Here is a 26518-nt window from a genome sequence, read left to right on the forward strand (position 1 = left end):
AGGAGAGGCGAGTTGGCATGGGGACTCCTGCGTTTCATCTTCAAAGCTGCTCATTAGAGCCAGAGGCCTTAGTCAGGCGGTGGGCGGCGGGGTTTGGACGCCCTTAGTTCTGTGCCCTGGAAACCAGCGGTCAGTGGAGCAGCCGCAGCCTGGGCCTCTGGCCTAGGAGGCGCTGCTTGGAGAATTCCAAGTCCACCCGCCAGGTGCCCCCAAATAGCTGCGGGCCGGCCCTCTTGGGCGTTAGGACTGTGGTTCTGGACTGTCCTGGGCGGTGGTTTCTCCGTCCGTGCTCCGCGAACCCCGTGACCCGCCAGACCCTGCCAACCCGCTCGTCCCGAGTCTGGGTCCCGTTGTTTCCCGGCTTCACTTGGGCATGTGGGTCCTACCGCGCTCGCTGGACCCGGCCAGCCGCCCCGACCCCGCCGGCCCTCTGTGCGGTCTCGGGCAAAGGTCAGCGGCTTCCGCCAGGCCGCGACCCCGGCGCCGGCTAGGTGCCCCCAAGCTGAGCGGGTGAGGGGAGCGGGATCGGCGTCGGGGACGCGGAGCCAAGAAGCCCTGTGGCGCCCGTCGGACCGGTTGGGCCGGGGCCGAGGCGCGCACTTCCTGCGGCGCCCGGGACCGCGCTTTGCGCACCCCAGCGGCAGCCCGAGGACCCGCGGGCCGCGCGCTCGCGGCGCTGAGTGCGGTGCGCCCGGGCGCCTGCGGGGGGCGCGCGGCCCTCCAGGCTGGCCCGGCGGGCGCCGAGGGTCCTGCGGTCGCCGCCCCCGCGACGGGAGCCCGGCCCACCCAACTCCACGCCCCTGCCCGGGCCCGCGGCGGTTTCGGGGCAGGGGGCCTGCGCGGCGGGACAGTTACTCAGCCCCAGCGAAACCGGCGAGTCGGCACCTGCCGGCCGGGCGGGGCAGGCGGCGGCCCCGTTACGCCCCGCCCCCCGCGGGCCCGCCCGGTCTCGGCCGCCCACGCGCCGCCCGCCCGCCCTCCCGGAAGGAGCCGCCGGCCCGAGCGCCCGGGGCGGCTGAGTCAGGCGGTGAGAGAGGCCGGCCCGTTACTGTGGGCGCCGGGAGCCGGGGCGGCGCTGTGGTTTCGGTGCCGGCCGCGGGCGGGCTGGCGGCCTAATGAGCGCTTGGCACGCACCCTGCCCGCGCGCCTGCCCCGCTCGCCCGCGCTGCTGCCCCGCGAGGACCTTGGCTGTCCGCCCCGGCGTCGCCCCCGAAACCTTTAGGTTTCAGCTTGCGACCCAGACGCGGGGTCTCTGCTGGGATCCGCGAGCGGGCGCCAGGGTGACAGCAGCCTTCTTGGCGATGGAGGAGGGCTCGGGCGCCCTCTGGCGGCCGTGGAGCCCTGCGCGTCCGGCCTGACACTGCCTTCTCTCTGGTGCACAGGACCCTGCGTGCCTGACCATGGGGCCCCTGAGCCGGGAAGCCTGGGCCCAGCGTCTCGGGGCCTTCCGGGCCAGCCCGTCAGCCTTCATGGCAGGTGCCGATGGGGAGGATTTGGGTCGCGACCTGCTGAGTGACCTGAGGAGCGAGAAGCTGAGCGAGCAGACCAAGGTAGGCCCTGCATGCGTTCCCTGCCATGGCCCCTGTGGTCACCCCAGCCTACTGCACCCTGAACATCATCTTCATGATTCCCTCCTAAATCCCCCATCCCAGGTTTCCTTGCTGGCCCTGAGCTTGGAGTATCCAGCCCAACTGTGGCCCGACGTCCCTGCTGCCGAGGCGGCTGCCACCTCCTTGTTGGACATCCTGGTCCTCCTACCCCCACGGCCCTCAGCTCTCCGTCGGCTCCTGCTGCTGGCAGCCACCACAGTCCTGGCCTCAGGAGGTGTGCTAGGCCCCACCTCGGGAGCTTCTTGCCGACTCCTGCCCCTACTCCTTGGCTTGGCCACAGGTCGTGATGTGGGGCGAGGCTTTGGTCCCATCTCAGAACAGCGCCCCCTGCAGACCACCGCGTGTGAGTGCCTGCGAGAGCTGGAGAGCTGCAAGCCTGGGTTGCTAGGGGGCTTCCTGGGGCTGCTGCGAAGTCAGCTGGGGCAGGAGGGCCCCATCCAGCCACTTAGCCTGCTGTTGGCACTTGCTCTGCGTAACACCCTGGTGGTACAGTCCAGATCTGGGGCTGGCCTGCAGGGCCTGCTTATGGCGGGGGTTTCCTCCACTGGGGGTGGTACCTGGGACTGGACACTAGTTAAAGAGGGCCATGCTCACCTTCAGCCCCAGGCACCCTGCTGGCCAGCAACAGAGGAGGGAGCATGTGGCCTTGCAATGCTAGAGCCCAGCCCTGAGGAGGTCCGGGAGCTGAGGGCTTCTGTGGCCCAGCTTCTGGATACCTCCTACCTGCTCACCCCTGTGGCCCAGGCCCAGCTTCTGTGGCTGCTGGGTTGGGCCCTCCGGGGTCTGCGGGGACAGCCACCAGCACTCTTCAAGCCACAGTTGGTACGGCTGTTGGGCACAGCCCAGCTGACACTGCTGCACGCAGTTCTTGCTCTCAAGGCAGCCTTTGGAGAGGCACTGTTCACCTCCCAGGATGAGGCGCTGCTGCTCCGCCGGCTCACCTTGGCTGCCCAGCACCCAGCTCTGCCACTGCCCACCCACCTCTTTTATCTGCACTGCCTCCTGAGCTTCCCTGAGAATTGGCCTCTCGGCCCTGAAGGTGAGGAGGCTGCCCCATTGCTGCTGGTGCCCCAGTTATGCCGTGGTCTCATGCCCAGTCTCCTGCATGACCCAATGGTCCTCCTGTCCCGCCTGCATTTGCTGTGCCTGCTTTGTGCTGAAGATGAGGAAGAGGAGAAAGGCCCCTTTCAGAACCTACAGTGGTACCTGGAGGAGCTGCTGGATGGCTTGCGGCAGAGGGCAGCCCTGGATGGTGGTCCACGGGCATTGGCCACTCTCTGCTTCCAGGCCTCATACTTGGTTGCCAGCTGCCTGGCTAGGCAACCTATGGTGCTGACACCCTTGATCCAGGGACTGGCCCAATTGTACCAAGCTCGTCCTGTGCTGGCTCCCCACTTTGTGGACTTCTTGGATAGGGTGGGCCCTGAGCTGGAGGAGCCCCTCAGGATGGTACTACGGCAGGAGGTGGTGTCCCGGCCAGGAAGGGATGAAGCTCTTCGCTGGCACCTGCAAATGCTGGCAAAAGTAGCAGAGGGGGATGCCCAGAGTGCCACCCTTAGCTTTCTGCAGGCTGCAGCTGCCCACTGTGCCAACTGGGGTCTACAGGAGGCCCTGCTGAAGGTCTGCCGGGCCCTGCTGCGTGAGGGTGGGGGGGCTGGCCTGGCCGACTTGCTGCAGGCACTGGCCAGGCAGCTAGAGGACCCTGATGGGCGTGACCATGCCCGCCTCTACTACATCCTCCTTGCCCATCTGGCAGGGCCCAAGTTGGGGGTGGCCCTGGGCCCCTCACTTGCCGCACCAGCACTAGCCTCTTCATTAATGGCTGAGAACCAGGGCTTTGCAGCAGGGCTGATAGTGCAGGAGGCCTTGGCCCCCATTCAGCTGAGTGTGGGGCCCCAGAGAGCCTCAGGCCCTCTTCCGGTGCTGCAGCTCCAGGTGGAAGCCCGGGAGCCCGTCTACTCCCTGGAGTTGCGCTTCCTCGTGGAAGGACAGCTCTATGCACCCTTGGAGCCTGTCCACGTGCCCTGCCTGTGTCCTGGCCGCCCTGCCCACCCTCTGTTCTTGCCCCTGCGGCCCCGACAGCCCGCCCCAGCACGGCTGGAAGTTCAGGCCCTTTACACCACACCCACTGGCCTCACGTGCCACGCCCACCTGCCACCTCTGCCTGTGAACTTTGCAGACCTCTTTTTGCCTTTTCCTCAGCCCCCTGAGGGGGCCCAGCCAGGCTTCTTTGAGGGACTCTGGGACTCCTGCCTGCCAAAGGGTGCTGAGAGTCGAGTGTGGTGCCCACTAGGCCCACAGGGTCTGGAAACCTTGGTGTCCCGCCACCTGGAACCCTTTGTAGTGGTGGCCCGGCCCCCTACCAGCTACCACATAGCCATCCGCCTGCCCCCAAACTCCATGCTGCTGCTGCGACTGGAGGCCCCTCAGGTGGACGGAGTGCCTGTGGCCCTGCGGACTGATGACTGGGAGGTGCTGCCTCTGGTTGGGGACTATCTCCGTGGGCTTGCAGTCACTGAGTGACTCCTGGGAGACAGATGGAGTGCAAGTTACCTAAGAGGGGCTTTTAAAGGCTAGGACACGCTCCTGGAGTGCCTTTTCCATAAAACTTACTTTCACCAATGACCCTCACCGGCTTGTTTTTTGGTTTTGGACTTTGGTAGGAACAGGCTCAACAGGGTAGAATCAGAGAAACAAAGGCCTGAAGTCCAGAAATGTAGGACCCGGTAGTTCTTGCTCAGTTAGGCTAAGAGTCTCAGAATTTCTGACCAGGAGGCAGGAGATAAAATATTCTGTTTCCCAGAGTGTGTCTGGCCTTGACCAAGGTCACTCAGCAATATCCTATGGAGGCTGGAGTTAGAACTTGGGCCTCCTAAACTGGGGGCTGGTGCTTTCCAACCCAGGTTCTTAGGGTCCTGGTCCCAGCTCAAGAGTAGCAAAAGGACGTTGCAGTGACTCCTCCTCATCTCCCCAGGCCAATGCTGATGGGAGCCAGCTTAGGGGACAGAAAAGGGCCATGTGATCTGAGCTAGACCTAACCTGGCTCCAAAGCCTGGCCCCTAGGATCCCTAGGCTGTACTTGGGAATCTCAGGGAAGAACTCATTCCCTTAGTTCTTTTTCAAAATATGCAATATGCTTAGGATTCAGATGTGTTGAGGTCAGTTCTGCTGCTGGCATCTACCCAGTATTTTCAACTTGCATTGCCTCATGTCATCCTTGCAACAGCTTTCCAGGGCCAACAGATGAGGAGATTTGGAGTAGGCCAAAGGGGTTAAGTGACTTTTCTAAGCTAGTTGGGAATAGTATTTTGTCATCCTGTGGCAGTTTCCATTATCACACTGTTGGAGCAAAACTCTGCAGTAGCCTCACAGTCCCCAACCCTGTGTGCCCTGGATAGACCCCAGGAGGCTGCAGAAGCAGCCATCAGCAGCACTAGGTGGAAAAAGACCTTGGGCTTGGGCTGATCTTGGCAAAGGAACTCTTCTGCTGCCCCTGCCTCTGGGATCTTCTGGGCCAGTCTTACTTCTCCTGACTGGGTGGACGCTAGGAAAGGAAAGAAGGATCTGGGCCAGTGGAAGCTGTCATAGGTCATTGAGAAGCCAGTTTCAAGGTCAAGCTGAGACGTGAGGGTGATCTGGCTGCAACATTTGTCACCCTGTTGATCACCAGGGTTTATTCAGCTGATCTGGCTGGCTAGGCAGATGTCCCCTTCCTCCCTCACCACTCGATGTGTACCCCTCTCAAAGCTGTGCACTCAGTCATAGAGAAGGACCTTCCCCAGTAGAAGAGGACATTTTCAGTCAAGGGTATACAAGTAGCTGTGCTCCCCAATCAGGCAGTAATTTGCTGTCAGCTTGCAACAAAAAGGTCAGGTCTCCAGCTGTTATCAGCAGAAAAAGGATGTGAGACAGAATCTCCACACTTAGAAAGTCCCAAGGAAGGTTGGAGACTGGACCTCCAGGAAGCCACCACTGGAGCTGGTGATTTCCAGAACATACTTCCTTGTCTGCTATCTAGCCCTATTCAGCACTAAGAAGGTGGTCCCGGACCTTAGGATGGGGGTGGGACTGCTGCCATTAACACCCACAAAGTGCAGAGAGACTGAACTTCTCCAAGGCTGTGCCTCTGCCACTGAGAAGAGCAGCTTTTGGCCTGTCTCCAGACAGCTAATTAGTGGGATCAATTTCTCATATAGACTGGGCATGATGGTGCACACCTGTAATCTCATTGACTCAGGAGGCTGATGAAGGAGGATCACAAGTTCAAGAACAGCCTGGGCAACTTAGCTAGGCAATGTCTCAAAAAAAGAAAAAGAAAAGAAAGAAAAAAAGGCTGGCTATGACTCAATAGTGTCTCTGGGTTCAGTTCCATATATATATATAAACATACATATGTAAGTATATGTAAAATATATGTAAATACACACACACACATATATATAGTGTGAGTACATGTGTGTGTGTGAAGGCTATGAGAAGTCTGATATTTCTGCAGTGTAACTTGCTATATATTAAAAATGCATTCTACATAATATGTAACTTTCAGGAAAAATTGATACCATAACATATGAATTGGGGGAGAAGCCACAGCAATCAATAATCTGCCAAACCAGAAAGTACCAGATCTGATGGGTTCACTGGTTAATTCAACCAAACATTCAGGGAATAAATTATACCAATTCTCTGAAATTTCTTCCCAAAGATAGAAGCAGAGGGGATATTTCCTAATTCATTCTTTGAGGCCAGCATCACCCTAATGCAATAAATAAATAAATAAATACATTACAAAAAAATAAAATCACAAACCAATACCTCTCATGAATATTGATGCAAAACTACTTTGTGAAATAGTAACAAATTAGGGGTGGGGAAGATAGCTCAGTGGTAGAGCCCTTGTCGAGCATGCACAGGACCCTGGGTTTAATTCTCAGTACCGCAAAAAAATTCAGCAAATTGAACAATTTATAAAAAGATATACCATGACCAAGGGGAATTTATCCCAAGTATGCAAGACTGATTCAACATTCAAAAATCAGTTCATGTAATCTATCACATCAATAGGCCAAAAAAGAAATACTACAGGATAATACCAATTAACACAGAAAAAGCATGACAAAATTCAATACCCATTCATGACAAAAACAGAAAACTAGAAGTAGAGGAGAACCTCCCCAACTTGATAAAGAACAGCTATTTTTTTTCAGGAATGGAATATTTAATATTGCTAAAATATCCATATGCTCCAAAGTAATCTATAGATTAATGATATCATCACCACAATACCAACCATCACACAAATAGAGAAAATAATAATGAAATTTATATTTAATTACAACATGCCCAAAGCAATCCTGAGCAATGAACAAATCTGGAGGCTTCACAAAAACTGAATTCAAGGGATGTTGAAAAGCTACAGTAAACAAAACAGCATTGGTTCTGGCATAGAAACTAACAAGGATACCAAAAGAATTGAATAGAGAAAGCAAAACTAAACCAAGTACACACAGCTAAGTGATTTCTGGCAAAAACTACAAAACCTGTGTTGGAAACAAGAAAATCACTTCAAAAAACCTTGAAAAAGAAGTCCAGACATGGAGATCTTATACTTTCTTATTTTAAAGTCAACAACAAAACTAAACTGACCAAGACAGTATCGTACAGAAATATTGATAAACACATAAATTAATATAATATAGAGTTTAGAAACTGAAAAAATATACATACCTTTGGCTAATTGATTTTTTTATGAGGATTACAAAACAATCATTGAGAAAGTTAACCTTCTGTCTAACAAATTCTGCTGGAAACCTGACTATTCACATGAAAAGATTAAAAATGGCCCCTCTACCTTCTGCCATATACAAATTTTAATTCAAAACAGACCTAAAGTCAAAAAGACAAGAGCTATAACTATAAACACTAGTAGAAAATATTGTGTAAGTATTTATAACCTAGTATTTACCATTTAGAAGAACAGCTATTTTAAAACTTATGAATAACATCATACTTAAAGATGAGAAAGTAGTTTTCCTGCTAAGATCAGGAACAAGGCAAGGATGCTCCTCTTACCATCCTTTTCAACATCGTTTTATAAGTCCAAGTTAGTGCAGTAAGACAAGAAAATGAAATAAGTATACTGATTGGGAAGAAAGAAAGAAAACTATGTTTACAGATGATGTGACCATTTTTGTAAAAAACTTGAAAGAATCAACAACAACAACAAAAAACTCCTGAGACTAATAAATAATTATACCAAGGTTGCAGGAGACAAGGTTGATAAAATGAAAAAAAAAAAAAAAAGGAAATTGTTTTCCTATATATCAGCAATGAACAAGTGGAATTTGAAATTGAAAACACAATGTCAGGGCTGGGGATGTGGCTCAAGCGGTAGCGCGCTCACCTGGCATGTGTGCGGCCCGGGTTCAATCCTCAGCACCATATACAAAACAAAGATGTTGTGTCCGCCGATAACTAAAAAAATAAATATTAAAAATTCTCACTCTCTCTTTAAAAAAAAAAAAGAAAGAAAACACAATGTCATATACATTATCTCATCCCAAAATGAAACACTTGAGTATAATCCTGATGAAATATGTGCAAGATCTGTAGGAAGAAAACTACAAAACTCTGGTGAAAGAAATCAAAGAAAAACTAAATAAATTGATTGATGTTCTGTGTTCATGGTTAAGACTCAGTATTGTCAAGATGTCAGCTCTTCCCATCTGGGTTTACAGTTCCAATACAATATCAATCAAAATTCCAGAAAGTTATTATTTTTATATTGATAAATTAACTCTATAAATTTTATACACAGATGTAAAAGACCAAAATAGATAACATAATATTAAATAAGTTGGAGGACTGGCATTACCCAACTTCAAAACCTATTATATAGTAATCAAATAGATCAATGGACCAGAATAGAGGACCTAGCAATAGAGCTACATAAGTAGAGCCAAGTGACCATTAACAAAGGGGTAAAGGCAGTACAAATGGAGCAAAGATGGTCTTTTCAACAAAATGTGCTGAGCATGCAGAAAATGTATCTAGATACAGACCTTATACCCCCACAGGAATCAACTAAAATAGATCATAAACCTAAATGTAAAGGGCAAAACTATAGAAGAGAGTATAGGAAAAGATGATCTTGGGTATCTAGAAGACACTAGATAGAACATCAAAGTCATGATAATATGAAGGAAACAACTGAGAATCTGAACTTCATTAAAACCAAAATCTTGAGCAGGGGATGTAACTCAGTGGTTGAATGCTTGCCTAGCATGTGTGACGCCCTGGGTTTGATCTATCTATCTAAATATATATAATATGTGTGTGTGTGTGTGTGTGTGCATGTCTTTGCAAAAGAACACTGTCAAGAGGATTATAGTATCTTTCAGTGTAGTTTCACTTCCCTAAAAATCCTGTTTGTTTCCCCTATTCACCCCTCCTTCCCCTTTCTGCTGGCAATCACTGATCCTTTTATTGTCTCCACGGTTTTGTCTCTTCACAACTGTCACATAGTTGGAATCATACAGCATGTAGCCTTTCCAGATTGGCTTCTTTTACTAATACTATGCATTTTAGGTAGGTTGAGCCATGCCTTTTCATGGCTAGATAGCTTATTTCTTTTCAGCACTGAATAATATTCCAATATATGGATGCATCAGTTTATACATTCATTTACAGAAAGACATCTGGTTGCTACCAAGTTTGGGAAAATATGAATAAAAGTAATATAAACATCCACCTGCAAGTTTTTATGTAGATATGTTTGCATCTCATTTGGGTAAATATCAAGGAATGCAATTGGTGGATCATAGGGCAGAAGTATGTTTAGTTTTGTAAAAAGTCTCCAAACTATCTTCCAAAGTGGCTGTGTCATTTTTCATTCCTAGAGCAAAGAGTAAGAGTTCCTCTTGCTTCACGTTCTTACCAGCATTTGATGTTGTCAGTGTTTTGGATTGTGGATATCCTATTCGTGTATGGTGGTATCTGATTGCTTTTGTTTGCAAGTCCCTAAATGCCACATGATGTTGAACATCTTTTCATCTGCTTACTTGGCATCAACTGTAGAACTTCTTTGGTGAGGGTCATCAAGCTTTTTGCCCATTTTTTAAATTGGGCTCTTTGTCTTCTTATTGCTACGTTTTCTGAGTTCTTGTATATTTTGGACAACAGTCTTTTTTTTTTTTTGGTACTGGGGATTAAACTCAGGTATGTGACCACTGAGCCACATTCCCAGGCCTATTTCATATTTTATTTTAGAGACAGGGTCTCACTGAGTTGCTTAGCACCTCACTTTTGCTGAGGCTGGCTTTGAACTCACGATCCTCCTGCCTCAGCCTCCCAAGCTGCTGGGATTACAGGTATGCATCACCATGCCCGGCTTGGACAACAGTCTTTTATCAGCTTCATCTTTTGAAAATGTCTTTCAGCTGGAATTGTGGCTCAGAGGTAGAGCGCTCGCCTAGCATGCATGAGGCACTCGGTTCAATCCTCAGCACCACATAAATATAAAATAAAGACATTGTGTCCACCTATAACTAAAAAATAAATATTAAAAAAAAGAAAATGTTTTTTTCCCAGTGTTCTGGCTATGAGGCAAGCAGTTTTGCTCTTGCCAGGTGCTTCTACCATGACGTGCTGCCTTGCCACAGGCACACAGGAAAAGGACCAACCAGTCCTGGACTGAAAGCTTCCAAAATAAATTATACTAATAAACTGGTTATTTCAAGCAATTGTAGGGACAGAAAGCTGTCTGGATACATCTGTCATATATTTGTCAAAACTCAAATAGAAGGTACACCACCAAGAGTGAACTCAAGCAGGGCTCAGTGGCTCATGCTTGTAATCCCAGCAGCTTAGGAAGCTGAGGCTGAGGATCATGAGTTCAAAGCCTGTCTCAGCAAAAGTGAGGCACTAAGCAACTCAGTGAGACCCTGTCTCTTAATAAAATACAAAAAAGGGCTGGGGATGTGGCTCAGTGGTCGAGTGCCCCTGAGTTCAATCCCGGTACCCACCCAAAAAAAGAGTGAACTCAGAAGATAAACTATGGACATTGGGTGATAATGATGAGGCAATGTAAGTCCACTACTTGTTAACAAATGTATCTGTAGATTCCCTCAGTTTTCCCTACTTGTTCTCCTATCTGATTGAGAAATACAGTGCCAGTTGCACAATTTTCCCAGCAGGCTTGAGCCTAAGCCAGAGCCTGGACATTCCCAGGCACTGAGAAAAATGTCTAGGTTGTTGCCCAAAACACTGAAAGAAACTAGCCCTGGCCCTGAGCCCAGTTTCTTAAATCCTCATGCACTCCACACCCCGCTGTCTGTGTAGGGCAGCCCTCAGTGGCACACTCCAGTTTCCTTCCATCTTCTCAAGGATATCCTGCAGCCCTCCAGGTTCCCCCGATCAGTGCTGTGAACTGGTCAGGCTGATGTTTAGAGCTCCTTTCTTTGGAATCCCACGGGCCTCCTCTCAGGATGACTTGAACCACTCCATTGTGGGAACTCCCCTGCTCCCAAGTTTGGGGTGACTACAGCCCTGGCTTGGGTGGGAGGTTGACAGTGGGAAAAGAACTATCCAGGGGTTGGGGATGTGGCTCAAGCGGTAATGCGCTCGCCTGGCATGCGCGGGGCACTGGGTTCGATCCTCAGCACCACATAAAAATAAAATAAAGATGTTGTGTCTGCCAAAAACTGAAAAATAAATATTAAAAATTCTCTCTCTCTCTCTCTCTCTCTTAAAAAATATGTTTTTTTTTTTTTTTAAAAGAACTATCTCTTGGGGCTGGGGTTGTGGCTCAAGTGGTAGTGCGCTGGCCTGGCATGTGCGAGGTACTGGGTTCAATCCTTAGCACCACATAAAAATAAATAAAGATATTGTGTCCACCTAAACAAAAAAAAATAAATAATTAAAAAAAAAAAAAAAAGAACTATCTGTGTGAGGGCAGAGGCCTACAGGAAACCTATGTATCTTCTGTTCAATTTTGCTGTCAAACTAAAACTACTCTAAAAACTGAAATCTATAAAAAGAAAGAACTCACACTTTCTGATTTCAAAACTTACTACAAAGCTATAGTCATCAAAATAGTGCTGCTAGTGGAAGACTGGCATATAAACCAATGGAATAAAATTGAAAACCCAGAAAGAAACATGTGGACAGCTGACTTTTGACAAGTATGTCAAGGTCATTCAATGGTGGAAGAACAGTCTCATTAATAGGACTAGGACAATTGGATAATCATGTTCAAAAGAATGAAGCTGGACCTTACTTCACACAGCATGAAAAAATTAGTTCACAATGAATCAAAGATCTAAGGGTAAGAGCAAATATAACATTCTTAGAAGAAAAGATGGGGTAGATTTTTAGGACCTTGGATTTGGCAATGGTGTCTTAGACCTGACTTGAAAAGCATAAGCCACAAAACTAGGTGAATTATATTTCATCAAATTTTTAAAAATTGTGCATCAAAGGACACTATTAACAGGGTAACAAGGCAACCCCAGAATGGAAAAAAAAATTGGTAATGATAACAGTCTGATATCCAGAAAGTATAAAAAAATTTAATATTCAACAATAAAAAAAACAAATTACTCAATAAAACAGCAAATTATTTGAATACACATTTCTTCAAAGATGTACAAATGTCATTAAAAATGTACATTAAAAGATGTGCAAAATCATTAGTCATGCTGAGCACAGAGGTACACGCCCATAATCCCAGCTACTCAGGAGGCTGAGGTAGGAAGATTACAAATTTGAGGCTAGCCTGGGCAACTTAGCAATACTACATCTCAAAATAAAAAATAAAAAGAACTAGGGATGCAGTTCATTGGTAGAGTGCCCCTGGGTTTAATCCCAGTACTGGAAAAAAAAATCCTTAGTCATCAGGGAAACTCAAGATAAAACCACCATGGAACACCACCTCACAACTGCTAGAATGGCTGTAATTCAAAAGACAGTAGATCTGGACCAACTGGAACCCCTCCCTACTCGTCGCTGGTGGCAATGTTGAAATAATGCAACTACTTTGGAGAAAAACCATTTGGTGGTTCTTTAAAAATGTAAACATAAACTTTTTACATACCAGGTGTTCCACTCTGTTTAGACTGAATTATGCCCCTCCACCCCCAAAACCATGTCAAAGCCCTAAACCACAATGTGACTATATTGTGGAGTCACTAAGGATGGGACCCAAATTAAATAAGATGGTGTCCTTAGAATAAGAGGAAGAGGCAGCAGAGAACTCCTTCTCACCACATAGAGAAGACCATATAAGAGTATAGCGAGAAGGTGGCCATCTACCAGCCAGGAAGAGAGGCCTCACCAGAAACCCACCCTGACGGCAGCTTCATCTGAATGTCTAATCTCCAGAATTGTGAGAAAATAAGTTCCTGTGTTTTAAGCCACCAGTCTGTGGTATTTTGCTATGGCACCCCTTACTGACTAATACACACTCCTAGGTACTACCCCAAATTATTGGAAACACATTCACACAAAACCTTGTACATAAATATTGATGATAGTATCTTTCATAATAGCTACAAGTGGCTAAAGCAAGTCTCAGTTCATTTATGCTGCTATTACAAAATACCATACAGTGGGTAATTAATCAACAATTAAAATTTATTTTTGTTTTTGCATTTTAAGTAGTAGGGATTGAACCCAGGGCACTCTTACCACCGAGCTACATACACAGCTCTTTAATTTTTAATTTTTTTAAATTTGAAGAAGTTGCCCAGGCTGGCCTCAAACTTGTGATCCTCTTGCCTCAATCTCCCAAGTCACTGGATAAAAGGCACATGCCACCAAGCCAGCTGAAATTTATTTCTTGCACTTCTGGAGGCTGGAAGTTCAAGATCAAGGTGCCAGCAGGTTCATGGCTAATGGGGCCTGGTCTCTACTTCTAAGTTGGTGCCTTGCTACTCTGACTTCACATAGCACAAAACAGAAGGGCAAAATGAGGCCTGATTAGTTCACTCCAGCCCTTCTGTAAAGTTTCTAATTGCATTCATGAGGGCAGATCCCTCAAGGCATGATCATCTCTTAAAGGCCCCACCTGTTAATACTGCTGCACTGGGGATTATATTTTAACATGAATTTTGGAGAGACACAAACATTTAAAAATAGCACAACTCAAAGTACCATCAGTGGATTAATGGGTAAACAAAATGTGGTGTATCTATACATTATAACATCATTCATAACCACAAAATAGAATAAAAGAATCAGGTGTGGTTGGCATACTCTTTTAATCCCAGCTACTATCGAAGCTGAGGTGGGAAGATCACAAGTTCAAGGCCAGCCTAGGCAACTTAGTGAGACCTTGTCTCAAAATAAATAAAAAAGGGCTGGGGAGATAGCTCAGCAATAGAGCGCCCCTGGGTTAAACCCCCAGTACTGCAAAAGAAAAATATTAACATACCGATAGATCTCATGTGGATCCTTAAAACATTATGCTAAGTGACCAAAGAAGCCAGACACAACAGGTCACATGCAATAGGATTCCATTTATATGAAACGTCCAGAACACGCAAATCCATAAAGATGGAAAGTAAAGTAATGGTTGCCAGAGGATGGGGTATGTAAATGGTAATGAATGACATTTCCCCTTGGAGCAATGAAAATATTTTGGAATTTGTGATGATTTCACAATCTTGTGAATACACTAAAATTATTATGTTTTACAGTTAAATTTTTTTTTTGTTTTTAGTTTTAGTTTAACACAATACTTTTGTTGTATTTATTTATTTATATGTGGTGCTGAGGAGCAAACCCAGGGCCTCACACACGTTAGGCAAGTGCTCTACTGCTGAGCCACAACCCCAGCCCCAACATTTTACAGTTTAATAGGGATAATTTTATGGTATATGAATTATATGTCTATAATTTGTTTTTAAATTAGGGGGCATGTTGAATGTACAAGGGCAGCAAAATTGAAGGACCTCTCAATGGTCAAACTGAGCAACAACAACAACAAAAAAATGACACTAGTAAATGAAAACCAATGGGTAAATATCCACATAACCATGTTGATGTGAATAAGCAATTCTTTTTTTTTTTTTTTTACTTTTTGGCCATATTAGGGCCTCATACATGCTAGGCATGTGCTTGCTCTACCATTGAGCTATACTCTCAGTCCCACAAATAAGTAGTTGAATAAATAAATGAGGGAGAAGGGACAGCTCTCAAACATCAGCTAATAATTGTAGGAGGAATGATGGAAGTAGAAAATCACCATCAGCAATAAATGTTTCAGGCAAGAATCATCAGTGAATGATCAGATAAGTAGGCAAAAGTACGATGAGGAACAAATTATTTCTATAGTCACAAAACAGCTCCCTATAAGATGCTTATTTATTTTCTGCAGCACTAGGGATCACACCTAGGACACATGCTAAGCACATGCTTTTTGATATGCACTTCACAGACTTTAGGAAATAAACAGAAAAATCCATAAAACTGAAAATTTGTTCTATAAACATCGCTAAAATTGAAAAAAAAATCTCTAGTTGAACTAATCAGTTTAAAAAAGGGGGGAAGATCCAAATTACTAATATTGGAAATTGAAGAGGGGTCACTGTTATGGATCTCATGGACAATTAAAAGGACGTTAAATAAACAATTCCATGCTTGTGAATTTGATAAATGATGTGGATCAATTCTTTGAGCAACACAAAGTACCAAAACTTACACAAGAGAAATATATTATTTGAATAGGTGTATATCTGTTAAAGAATTGAATTAATAATTAATAACCTTCCAAAAAAGAAGGAAGACCCAGTGGTTTCCCTGGTAAATTCTCCTGGTAAACAACAAAACAAGGGCTGAGGTTGAGGCTCAGTGGTAGAGCGCTCACCTAGTATGTGTGAGGCCCTGGGTTCAATCCTCAGCACCACATAAAAAATAAAAGATATTGGGTCCAACCACAACTAAAAATAATAAATATTTAAAACAAAACAAAATTTTTAAGAAAGAAATGACAATTCTTTACAATCTCTTCCAGGAACTAGAAGCAGAGGAAATACTTCCTAACCCATTGTATGAGGCCAACATGCCCTTAATCCCCAAACGAGATAAAGACCTTACAAGAAGGGAAAACTACAGATTGATTTCTCTGTGAGCATAAGTGCAAAAATCTTCAACAGAATATTAGGAAGGTGAATCCAATATACACAAAGTTATTAACAATTTAAAATGGTAAATAATTGGAACTGGGGTTGTGGCACAGTGTTAGAGCACTCGCATGGCACGTGTGAGGCCCTGGGTTTGATCCTCAGCACCACATATAAATAAATAAATAAATAAATAAAATGTATTGTGTCCAACTACAACTAAAAAAAAATTAAAAACTAAAAAGTGAATAATGGGAAGAAAAACTAAATATTTTAAAAGATTACTTATGGGAGGAGAAAAAAAGATGGAACAAGGAATGCCACTAATTTCCTTTGAATATATATTACTTTGAAGATTTGACTTCAAAAGCATGTAAATAATCATGTATTTATAAAACAAAAGTGAAATTTTAAACAACTATCTTTCAAAGTCAAAAGCAAAATGAAACTAGTGATCCTAACTAAGGATCCAGCTGGTGGTATAATCACAGAAAGAATTATTTCAAGTGACTTTAAAAACAGTAATTTGGAGGCTAGAGATGTGTAGCTGAATGGTAGGATCTTGCTCGGCATACATGAGGCCCTGGGTTTCATTCCCAGTACCAAAAATAGAAAAAGCACAAAAATGGTAATTTGACAGTACATTCCTAGCACAATATACTTTAAGGCATATGCCTCAGGATGTTAGGAAGGACATATGCGATGTGTTTCTATTCAGTGATTTGGGGAAGGGCTGAAGGAAGCAGGGGCTTTTCTTCGGATTGGATGTTGACACTAGTGGGGCTATCTCAAGCCAAGCACAGTCGCGCCTGCCAGTAATCCCAGAGTCCGAGGCAGGAAGATTGCAAGTTTAAAGCCACCCTCAGCAGTTTAGCTAGACTCTATCTCAAAATAAAATGTAAACTATAAAAAGGGCTGGGGAGAGCTCAGTGGTAGAGCCCTTGCCTAGCATGTGTGAGGCACTGGGTTTGATTCTCAGAACCACATAAAAATAAATAAGGATCCATCACTTAAAAAAATATATTTTTAAAAGGGCTGGGGATGTGGCCCCTGGGTTCAATCCCCAAAACCAAAAAGAACCCCCAAAAAACAAGTGAGGCTATCCCATATGATGGGATAGCCTCACAAATCTTAAGTAGAAGGAAAGAAAACTAGCTGGAGTCTAGCATTGTACTTTAAAAAATAATCATCTGAGCACCATATCACACACCCATAAGCCCAGCTATTCAGGAGCTGAGGCAGGAGGATCACAAGTTCAAGGCTAGCTAGACCCTGTCTCCAAATAAATAAAAAGGACCAGGGAAGCAGCTCAGTAGTAGAGCACCCCTATGTTCACTAAGCGCAGTATCCTAGCACCCTTCCCCCGCAAATAAGTCACCATATTATAAAAGAAAGAGGGAATTTCATAATTTTTGTGATTTGGATAATGTTCATATTTTGCCAGTGTTCAGACATGATTTTGGAGTGATTTCTGCAAGTTTTATGCGCGCAGACCAATGATTTCCCGCTGGGAGGCAGGACTTGCAAAGGGGAAGAACTACGCTTCCCGTGAGGCTCCGCGCCGACCGTACCCCGCCTCCCGACAGGCCCCGCGCGCTTCCCGCGCCAGCTTTGCCCTCGGCCCCAAGCGGCGCCGGAGAATGGAATGCCGCGGCGAGGCGGTGGTGGAGAAGGAACGCATCCACCTGCGCCCCGTCACGCTGTGCGACGCGACCCCAGCCACGCTGCACCTCCTGCCCTGCGAGGTCCTGGTGAATGGGCCCGCACCCGTGGGGCGTTTCTTCACGCCCGCCGTCCGCCAGGGCCCCGACGGTGAGCCTCGCAGCTGGACCGCGTTCCCGGCAGCCTCTGCGCCCGGGCAGCGGGGTCCCGCGGAGGTGGCGGGGAGGTCTTGACCCAGGTCCCGCGCTTCCCTTCTGCAGGACTCCAGGTGTCATTTCGGGGCCGCAGCCTACGGGGCGAGGAGGCGGCGGTGCCGCCCGGCTTCACGGGATACGTGATGGTGACGGAGGACAGGGGAGAGAGGCTGAAAGGGAAGCAGGACTTCTCCGGGAACTCAGAGAGTGACCCCGAGGAAGATGAGCAGGAGCTGGTGGAAGCCCCAGAGTCGCTGGAGCGAGAATTCGTAAGCGCGGGGACAGGGTTGCAGGGGGTGCGGGCAGGAGCCGCGTCCCGAATGTTTAGCCTTGCCCCTTTCCCAGGACCGCTTTATCGGAGCCACTGGCAGCTTCAGCAGCTTCACCTTGTGGGGTCTGGAGACCGCCCCTGGCCCGGATGCCAAAGTGCTTGGGGCCCTCGCTTGGCCCAGCCTCGCTGAAGCGGTGAGTACACCCTCCTCCTCTTGTTTACCCCAGCCCCAGTCTTGCCCTTTGGGGATTTGGAGATTTAGGGCGGGGAAGCATTATAGGGCCAATGGAGCCTGGCCCTGGAGAATTTGACTGGGCAGTGTGGGAAGCATGGCTTCCCCACCACTGGCTTTTCTAGAAGTGGGTATCATTCGTCCCTCCCCACCTGGCCACTATATTAGAAACTCTATAGTAGAGGTGACTCCTGTTGCAGATTCACGCACAGGTGCCTGAGGACTGAAAACCAGAGCTTGAAATTGAAAGCCACTGATTTCCTTCAAACCAGTAAACCGGCTCTTCACTTTGGAGCCTGCGATTCCATCATCCCAATAAATGAGCTCTTCACAGTACCTGTGAGTCTTTGGGTACCTTGGTGCCCCTACCCCAGCATGGGTCCCATTCCCACAAGAACCTCTAGTGGCTCTGGCCTATAGAAACAATTTATTGCTGGGGGCAAGAAAGGTCAGAATTTTTTGCAGCCAGTACCCACCACACCCCCAGCTCCTACTTTACAAAAGGAATTTTTACAATCACCAGCCCTCTGTACAGTGCCCCCACCCCCATCTCACTGTACACAACTGCCTGGCTCTGGTCCCTGGTTCAGAGCAGGCCTGGGCCTGTAGCCAGCTGACCTTGGAGTTGTCCTGAGCCTTGAGCTCACATTGGTGCTGTCCATCAGCTGACCCCTCCCAGGCCTATCCCCTCTTGGAGCTGTCCTCAGTCTTGTCTCCCTTAGCATGCCTCTTCAGATCCCCAGTAGGGGTAGAATGGGCTTTCAGCCCCAGTTCTGTTGGCACTGGTATGGGTAGTGCCTGGTCACCACTTTCCTCTCTTGCTCCAGTCCTTTGGAGTGAAGTGCAGACACTTGGAATCAATTCGAAGGAGTCGCTTGAGCATAGCCCGTTCATGCCCATCCACGATGTCTTCTGACAGAGTGAGGATGTACTGGCCCTGGGTAGGAGATGGGTCCAGCGGGTGGTCAGCCTATGCAAGTCCTGCCCTGAGCACCCTACTCACCTGTCCGCCCCAGCACACCCCCTACCTTGTAGTAGTTGATGAGGTTGAGGTACTGTAGGGTAGAGATAACATCCTCTTTCTTGATGCTTGTGATTTCACTGATCTCACTGTGGGAGGGTAAAGGTCAGATCCTCTGAAGGTTTCCATCTCTCCCCAGAAACAGGTAAGCCATGCCATGCACCCCCAGGTAGGCAGAGCCCAGCTCACTTGATGGTGATCTGTGGCCTCTCCCCACTTTCTGACTTCAGCCCCATCAGGATCTCCAATATAGTCTGGGACCAGTAACTTCGATAGGACAGGAGGCCAAGATCTGAGAGGGGCTTCTCTGGGGTTCCTGTCTTCCCTTCCACTTTAGAGAGTTCATAGCCTAAAGCATTGGAGTAGGAGAGGATGGTAAGTGGTCACAAATCCACACAAACAATATATAAGAACACAGACTGCAGAGTCAAGCTACCTATAGTTATCTCTGCTGTCCCTCAATTCCCTCTTAAAGGTCTGAGTATTTACCTTCATCTGTGGCTAAGGGCACTGAGAGCAGCTATAGTAGAGGGGTGCTCAGGAGCCAGTGCAGGCTTATGGGTAGGGGAAATGCAGAAAAAATGGCTTATGGGAAGAAAGAGCCATTGGTTTTCCTTTATCATCCAAGTCTTTTTTGGTCTGCAAGGAACTAAGAGACACCCTCATCTCTGACCCAGGCCTAAAGATGCCTGAACTCTCCATGCACTCAGATCCTTAGCTGTGACCTTGGGAGTGTGAGCAGTTCTAATGCCACTTTGGCTTGGCTGGGTGGCATTAAGATGCAAGGACTTTTCAAGCCCAAGAGAGGTCATTCCTTGGAGCAAGGTAGCTGACCTCTGAAGTGGCCCTTTCCTTCTTACTTACACTGACTGAGGGCCTTGGCAAGACCCTCAATCAGAGTAGAGTGGCCTCACATCTCTGCAGCTGAGTTTACATTCTCCTGTCAAGGTCCTGGAGTATCTGCTATTTTATAGAAGCCCTCCCTCGCCTTCAGCTATAATTGGCCTCAAAACAGATCTTAGCCTTTCCTGCCCTTGCTACATCTTTACTGGCTAGCCTTATCTTCTTGCCCAATCTCTTGTGACTTTAACCAACCACCCTATGGCAAAAAGGACAAAGAGGCTGGTGTCCAGAGAGAGAAAACAATAAGGGAAAGAGGGCACACTTGGATTCCTACTCAACTCTGCTGGGTCCACACTGCATGCAGAGTCCTGATGGGAGTCCCTGGAGGCTATACTCACCTCTGCAACTACAGGGAACATCCTCCCCAGTGAACATCCACCCACCCTTTGAGCTGCCTGCAATGATGTTTCTCTTGCCCTGCTAGTCAGAAGTAAATACCTTGTTCACATCCCATCTCCACAGAAGTATTTACTGAGTTTCCTTAAGGATCCATTTGTTCTACCAGGCTGAGTGTTTCCTGAGAACATGACCCCATCTTGGTACTATCAACCAATAAAATTTTTTAGATAGACCATGACCTTGGTCAGGTCAAAGTCTTTGTCTTCACCTGGCAAAGAACCTAAGGCTTCCTCCCTGTCTTCCAAGTCAGAACTTGGTTTTCCCAAGAGTTCTGAGAGTGGTGAGGTGAATGGAATGGGAGTGGGGGAAGTTGATCTCAAGGTTGGGGATATTGAAGAGCCTATGTATAAAGAGGAGCATAGTTCTTTCTGGGCTTTAAGGAACTGACCTAAAGGAATAAAGGAGCAGGGCTCAAGTCTGTGGTTACATCAGTTTGGTGAGTTAACCAGTTCTTAAATACCTACTGCCTTTGAGGCTCATTGGACACCTGGGGATATTAACTTCTAGTTCTTGCCTAACAACTTGTATGGTAGCACAAACCCAGACAGATGAGCAACAGGAGCTCACTACGTTTCCCAGGGCCCTGAGTAGGAGCAGATGAAACAGATTTGGGAAAGAGGGCTGGTACTTGGAATCTTAGCCCAGGAACAGTGGAAGCTGAGAACCTACTCCAAAAAGCAGGGCAGTTACCCTGAAAAGGGAGAGGACCTTGGTAGAGTCCCACGTTTATTTCTGGCTGGCTTTCCTGGTGATGGGGCTGCACAGCCAGGGTTGAGAATCACAACAATCTGGCACATCTGCAGGTGAGGCACCACTGAGGTGCACTGACAATAGGTCTGGGCCTGCCTCCAGCCCCAGCCCCAGCCCCAACCGGGCAGCACACATACTCACTGAACTCAATCAGCAGCTTGCCGTAGCCCCGGCGCTGGTAGGGAGGCAGGGTCAGGATGCAAGCCACATTGTAGTCTTCTGTGGACTCCTTTTCCTATTCCAGAGAAGCAGGAGTGAGGGGAGGGACCTGGCTCAGGGCAGAGCTGTGAGATAGCAAGGGTAAGTGCTGACCTTGGAGAAGTAGCCCACAATGTGGAAGCCCTTGCAGTCATACTCCGTCATGACATAGAAGAGGAAGGGGTCCGTGTCATAGTACAATGTCTTATGATCGAGGAAACACTTGGCCAAAAGACACAGATTCTGGGAGTAACTCTGCAAAGGAAAAACCTGTCACCCTTCTGGAGAACTTTTCTGTGCTATGTTCCAGGCAGATGGGTGATAAAAATCATTCCCTGGGGCCTAACCCACTCCACCAGTCAGGCCCTCCTTGCTGCTTAGGCAGGGCTACTCTGTGTCCAGGAGCCTGTGTACTGGCTCCATGCTGGCATCTGCCTCTCTGGCAAGCTAGACAGATTCCCCCTGCTCCCTGTTCCTCTTCCACCTAAGCTTGACTTGGGGGCCTCCACTGCACCCTGCTCTACTTAAAAACTGTCAACAGTGACATGTCTCCATGAAATCAGACATGAACCAAGGTTAATGAGAGAAACTATGCCCATGTGGCAAGTCTTGGGAACCTGGCCATCAAAACCTTAACACACTAACCTTAACACACACCTGTTGGGAACTGACTTACTCTTCTGTGGCAGAGATAAGGAATCCTGACATTTAATCAAAAAGTGGTCTTAGGGGTTTTACCAACAACTTATGGATCTTGCTGCTTCAACTTCACTTTCAGTGGAGATTCACCTAGCTGTTTAACCACCTGCTTTGCACCCCAGCCACAGCTCCCCCACCAGGTGAGTCTCAGCAATCTCCAGGTTTCTTTCTTCCCACTGGTGCAGACTTAAACCTGTTGTGACCCCTCATGCCACCCCACTGGTCTTGTTCCTGTCACTTAAGCTCTGTCCCTTCTGAAAGCCTCGCCTCATTCCCTTTCCTCTGCCTTTTTTTTTTTAGTTGCTGATGGACACTATACCTTTATTATTTTTTTTTTTTTTTTTATGTGGTGCTGAGGATTGAACCAGTGCTTCACACATGTGAGGCAAGTGCTCTGCCACTTAGCTATAATCCCAGCCCCTTTCCTCTGCCTTTTAACCAGAGTGGCTTTTGCCTGTCAACACATGCTATCCCTGTAGGGATGTGCCTCCCCTCAGAACCTCACTACTTGGATTCTCTTACCCACTTTCCCCTTCATGTCAGGGCTCCAAGGTCATCTCTATGAAGCATTTTGGACCCTGCTAACCCACCTTGTGTTTCATGGTACTTTTCACGTTGGGAACTAAGTAGCTGCTGGCAAATCTGTGTTTGCCATGGGCCATGGGCTCTTAGAGCAAGAGATTTTCTCTTATTTCTGGTCATCTATGTTTCCCCCAGCACCTGCCCTACAGTAAGAATTCAATTAAAACAGGCTGAAATATTCTGTTGGCCAGACTGGTCAGTTTTCCTGAGCATGAAATATGAAAGGAAGCTGCTTCCACTGCCCCCAGCCACTGACCTTATTCTTCCGTCCATCAATCTCGAAAAAGGAGATGGTACCCTTGCGGTAAATCTCATTGCCTGGAGGGTGTCGCAGGTCACACTTGGTCTGAGGAAGAGAAGATGATCAGGGGCAAGGGCAAGGTGTTGGGCCACTGAGAGGGCAGTTTCCTTGGACCCCTCTTACCAAGTGACGCTGCAGACACTTGAGGCTACGTCCATACTTGAGGCAGAACTCGCACAGGTAAAGGACAGGTAGAGTGGTAAGTTCCTGTGGGTACGGGGAGAAGTACCACGGCTTCAGGCGGTGCCGGCCCAGTTCGATGCACTCAATGTTCTTCATCCGGGTGACAATGTCGTCGTGGCTTCGATCAGACACCAGGCTGCCAGTCATGCGAGGTGCCGATGGTATTCCATCTGAGCTGTCCTGGGAGTCCTGCCCAGGACCAGTGGAAGATGACAGGTTTACGAGATGGCTCAACAGGACACTATAGCTCACAGCCCTGCCACACACTTCCTCTTTCAAGCCTAATAACAACATTATGAGGAAAGCCATAATCCCCACTTTCCCAAATACAAAACCAAAACTAAGAAACTGATAATTGAAAAAGGTCACTCAGTGACTAATATGAGCAATGTTCTACCTGGCTCCTAATCCCACCATCACTATGCATCACCCCTCATTTACTTTTTTTTTTTTTTAATAATATATATTTTTTTAATTAATTGACCTTTGCTTGCTTTATTTATTTATTTATTGGGGAGAGTTTTTGCCAGGGATTGAACTCGGGGCACTCAACCACTGAGCCATATTCCCAGCCCCATTTTGTATTTTATTTAGAGACAGGTTTCACTGAATTGCTCAGCCTTCCAGCTGCTGGGATTACAGGCATGTGCCACTGTGCCCGCCCCCACTCCCAGTTATTTATTTTTCATGTGGTACTGAGAAACCCAGTGCCTCACACGTGCCGAGCAAGCACTCTACCACAACCCCAGCCCTCCTCAATTATTTATTTATTTTTTTTAAGTATTTTTTCGGTTGTTATTTATATGTAGTGCTGAAAACTGAACCCAGTGTCTCACACATGCCAGCCAAGTGCACTACCACAAAGCCACAACACTTTTTTAAAAAAATATATTCTAATTGTACATGACGACAGAATGCATTTTGGTCCATTGTACACAAAAGGAGCGCGGCTTTTCATTTCTCTGGTAGTATATGACAACTCATTAAATCTTTTTTTTTGTAGCTGTAGATGGAGAGCAAGCCTTTGTTTATTTTTATGTGGTGCTAAGGATCAAACCCAGTGCCTCACATGCAAGGCACTGAGCTACAGCCCCAGCCCTTGTATTAAATTTTAAACTAGTTGCTGACTAAACTCTCCACTCTGTATATCCCCTCCTTTTCACCTATCTTCCCTCTTGTGCTGCTCCACAGACCCACCTCATCAGTGCCCAAGCAATTCGATTTTCGCTTCCGTCCGGGCTGAGCTGCCACTGCCCTACGGGCGGATCCATTCTGCAGATGAGATGGTAGGAATAGAATGAGTGATTGTGAGATAAGCCTAAAGGAAGCTGCCAGAGATCAGAAAGGAAGAGAAAAGATGAAGTGGGGGCTCACCTGGGGAAAAACTGAAGCTGGGGCTGTCTCGCTGGGCACTGGAGTTGCTGGGGAAACCACCTCCACCTTCCGTTTCTGCAGAGAGAAACCAAGAAAGGTGGGTCAGAAGGTAGAGAAGGTGGGACCTGAGAAGAAAGCAAGGTCCCTGGAATTGCTGAGGGTACCGTTGAGCGGTGGTTGGGTTGCAGGCAGGAGCTGGAGGAGAGCGGCTGGTCGGGCTCGCCACCGGGAATGGCCTCCCGCTCCTTGGGCAGGTTGAAGCGGAGTGTGATCTGGACCGGGATTGGCAAGGTCTTCCCGCTGGCCTGGGCGGAGGCCGGCTGTAGAAATAGGTCCAGGGTCTTCCTCTGGGGTGGGTATGGTGGTGGGATGGCAAAGGGGAAGGGCCCCTCAGCATAGAGTGATCAAACCCCACCCTCTGCCTTCTCAAGGACACAAGAATAGTCCCTGGACTCTGGAAGCTACATCTGCAATTTGGCCCCCATTCTTTGCAAGTTGAAGTCAAGGAGGAAGGGTGCTGCCTCCTGCCCATCCAGGAGCCCCTAAGGCCAAGAGATGAGAGAAGGAGGAGGCAGGAGAGAAAAGGTGAAGCAGGGACCTACTCACCACCTCTCTCTCCGGAGAGCCGGGGCGGGACCCAGGAAGTCCGTTCTTGGTGGGGGTCTTGGCCTCTTTCTTGGGGAACTGGATCTTCTTTAGGTCCAGACGCTCGTGGGTCACCCATTCATCCAGACGTTTGTTGACTGCAGCAGTGGGAATGGCTCAGGAAGGAATGCCAGAGGTTGCCCCACACACTACCCTGCAGCCCCACCTCACCCAGGCCCAGAACTCACAGTCAATATAATGGACGTAGAAAAGCTTCCGGCCACTGATGTCCTTCACGCTTAGGATCTCGGCCAGGGCTGTGAGAACAACACAGGCAGGGGTCTCAGACCATGAGGCACCACCCTTCTACGACCTGAACCCCACCCCCAGGCCGGATCCCTATGCCTCACCGTTTACAAGCTCTCGCCCAAACCCCTTTCAGTCACCAAGTGTCACCCCCTCTCCAAGCTCCGCCCTGTCCATCTCGGAGCGGCTAGAAGCCACGCCCCTCCCCCCAGAGTATCTTGGCCCCGCCCGCCCCAGGATTCAGAGGCCCCTCCCCATCCCGGGGGTTCGGTTGACTCCCTCCCGCCCCTCGCCCTCAGGTTCCTTGGCCCCGCCCCCCGACGTCACTCACGCCACTCATCTTCGTTGTCCTGGTTCCGCCGCAGCACGGGTAGGCGGCAGCCCTCGATTATCTCCCCCTGGGGAGACAGCGCGGCGCCAGGGTCGGCTACTGGGGGGCCTCGGGCTCTACCCACCTCCCCTGGCTCCCTCCGCCCCGCCCCGGGCACCGGACTCACCACCTCCGCCATCTTCCCTCCCTCCACTGCCACTTCCGGCCCCTCTGGGAGAGGTCACTTCCGGGACTGACCGCGGCGCAGGCCTGGGCCCTCCGAAGCTTAGTTAAGAGAAATCCCTGGCGAGACTCCGCTGCCCAGCTGGAAGCGGTGAGCCGGCCCGCTTGGTTGGCAGAAGAACGGGGAGATCTACGCCTCGGGCCGGGTCCTAAGTAGATTCTCCACAACTTGCACAGCCATTGGAGGAAAACTGAGTCCGTCACGTGACGCCCACCGGGTGCGACGCGAATCACGTGGAACTTGTGTTTGGGCTCAGAGGCTGTGTAGGGGCGTCGCCTAGTGGCGGCGGGAGCGAGCGGCGCGTGCTCGGCGCGGGCGCGGCCCCGGAGGGCGAGAAGTAGCTGTTTCGGAAACTGGAGGAGTGGATGGAACTAAGGGGACTGCCCCGCCAAGTTTGTTAGCTTCATTCCAAGGCATGGAAATTCACGGAAGTTTTATGTTGCATTGGAGTTTAGGTTTCTGGTAAGAATAGTACATACGAAAGGAGAAGCAGTTCAAGTTCTTAAAAAGCAATCTGTAGCTTTGTATTTCATTTACAATATATAACAGATATATGGAACATGAAATTTGAAAATCA

The 26518-nt window shown here is 48.2% G+C and overlaps 3 protein-coding genes across 8 annotated transcripts; 2 read left to right on the forward strand and 1 right to left on the reverse strand.

Moving 5' to 3' along the window:
• The first annotated feature begins 927 nt into the window (after positions 1 to 927).
• Positions 928 to 4235, forward strand: Ap5b1 (adaptor related protein complex 5 subunit beta 1). Of its 2 annotated transcripts, none has more exons than XM_027944448.2 (3): positions 928 to 1027; positions 1383 to 1550; positions 1653 to 4235. In XM_027944448.2, exons 2-3 carry the CDS (start codon positions 1401 to 1403, stop codon positions 4131 to 4133), a joined length of 2631 nt encoding a protein of 876 aa, XP_027800249.2. In that variant the 5' UTR covers positions 928 to 1027; positions 1383 to 1400; the 3' UTR covers positions 4134 to 4235. The 2 variants fall into 2 exon arrangements, with proteins under 2 accessions (XP_027800249.2, XP_071472150.1); XM_071616049.1 differs by lacking the exon at positions 928 to 1027 and adding an exon at positions 1065 to 1280.
• Positions 4236 to 17297: 13062 nt separating this feature from the next.
• Rnaseh2c (ribonuclease H2 subunit C) lies at positions 17298 to 18422 on the forward strand. The gene is made up of 4 exons (XM_027944181.3): positions 17298 to 17539; positions 17650 to 17852; positions 17929 to 18048; positions 18287 to 18422. The coding sequence occupies exons 1-4, from the start codon at positions 17368 to 17370 to the stop codon at positions 18311 to 18313; spliced, it is 522 nt and encodes a 173-aa protein (XP_027799982.2). The 5' UTR covers positions 17298 to 17367; the 3' UTR covers positions 18314 to 18422.
• Positions 18423 to 18494: 72 nt separating this feature from the next.
• On the reverse strand, positions 18495 to 26129 carry Kat5 (lysine acetyltransferase 5). 5 transcript variants are annotated; one of them, XM_027944175.2, is made up of 14 exons: positions 25885 to 26128; positions 25719 to 25785; positions 25330 to 25398; positions 25103 to 25239; positions 24661 to 24843; positions 24497 to 24571; positions 24320 to 24394; positions 23063 to 23311; positions 22895 to 22984; positions 21472 to 21612; positions 21301 to 21394; positions 19297 to 19456; positions 19115 to 19196; positions 18495 to 19023 (listed from the first exon to the last, which is right to left on the reverse strand). In XM_027944175.2, exons 1-14 carry the CDS (start codon positions 25894 to 25896, stop codon positions 18889 to 18891), a joined length of 1569 nt encoding a protein of 522 aa, XP_027799976.1. In that variant the 5' UTR covers positions 25897 to 26128; the 3' UTR covers positions 18495 to 18888. The 5 variants fall into 5 exon arrangements, with proteins under 5 accessions (XP_027799976.1, XP_027799977.1, XP_027799975.1 ...); XM_027944176.2 differs by having other exon boundaries at positions 24661 to 24816; positions 25885 to 26127; XM_027944174.2 differs by having other exon boundaries at positions 24661 to 24816; positions 25719 to 26129.
• Positions 26130 to 26518: the final 389 nt, after the last annotated feature.

Source organism: Marmota flaviventris, chromosome 9, assembly GCF_047511675.1.
Source record: "Marmota flaviventris isolate mMarFla1 chromosome 9, mMarFla1.hap1, whole genome shotgun sequence".
NCBI lineage: Eukaryota > Metazoa > Chordata > Mammalia > Rodentia > Sciuridae > Marmota > Marmota flaviventris.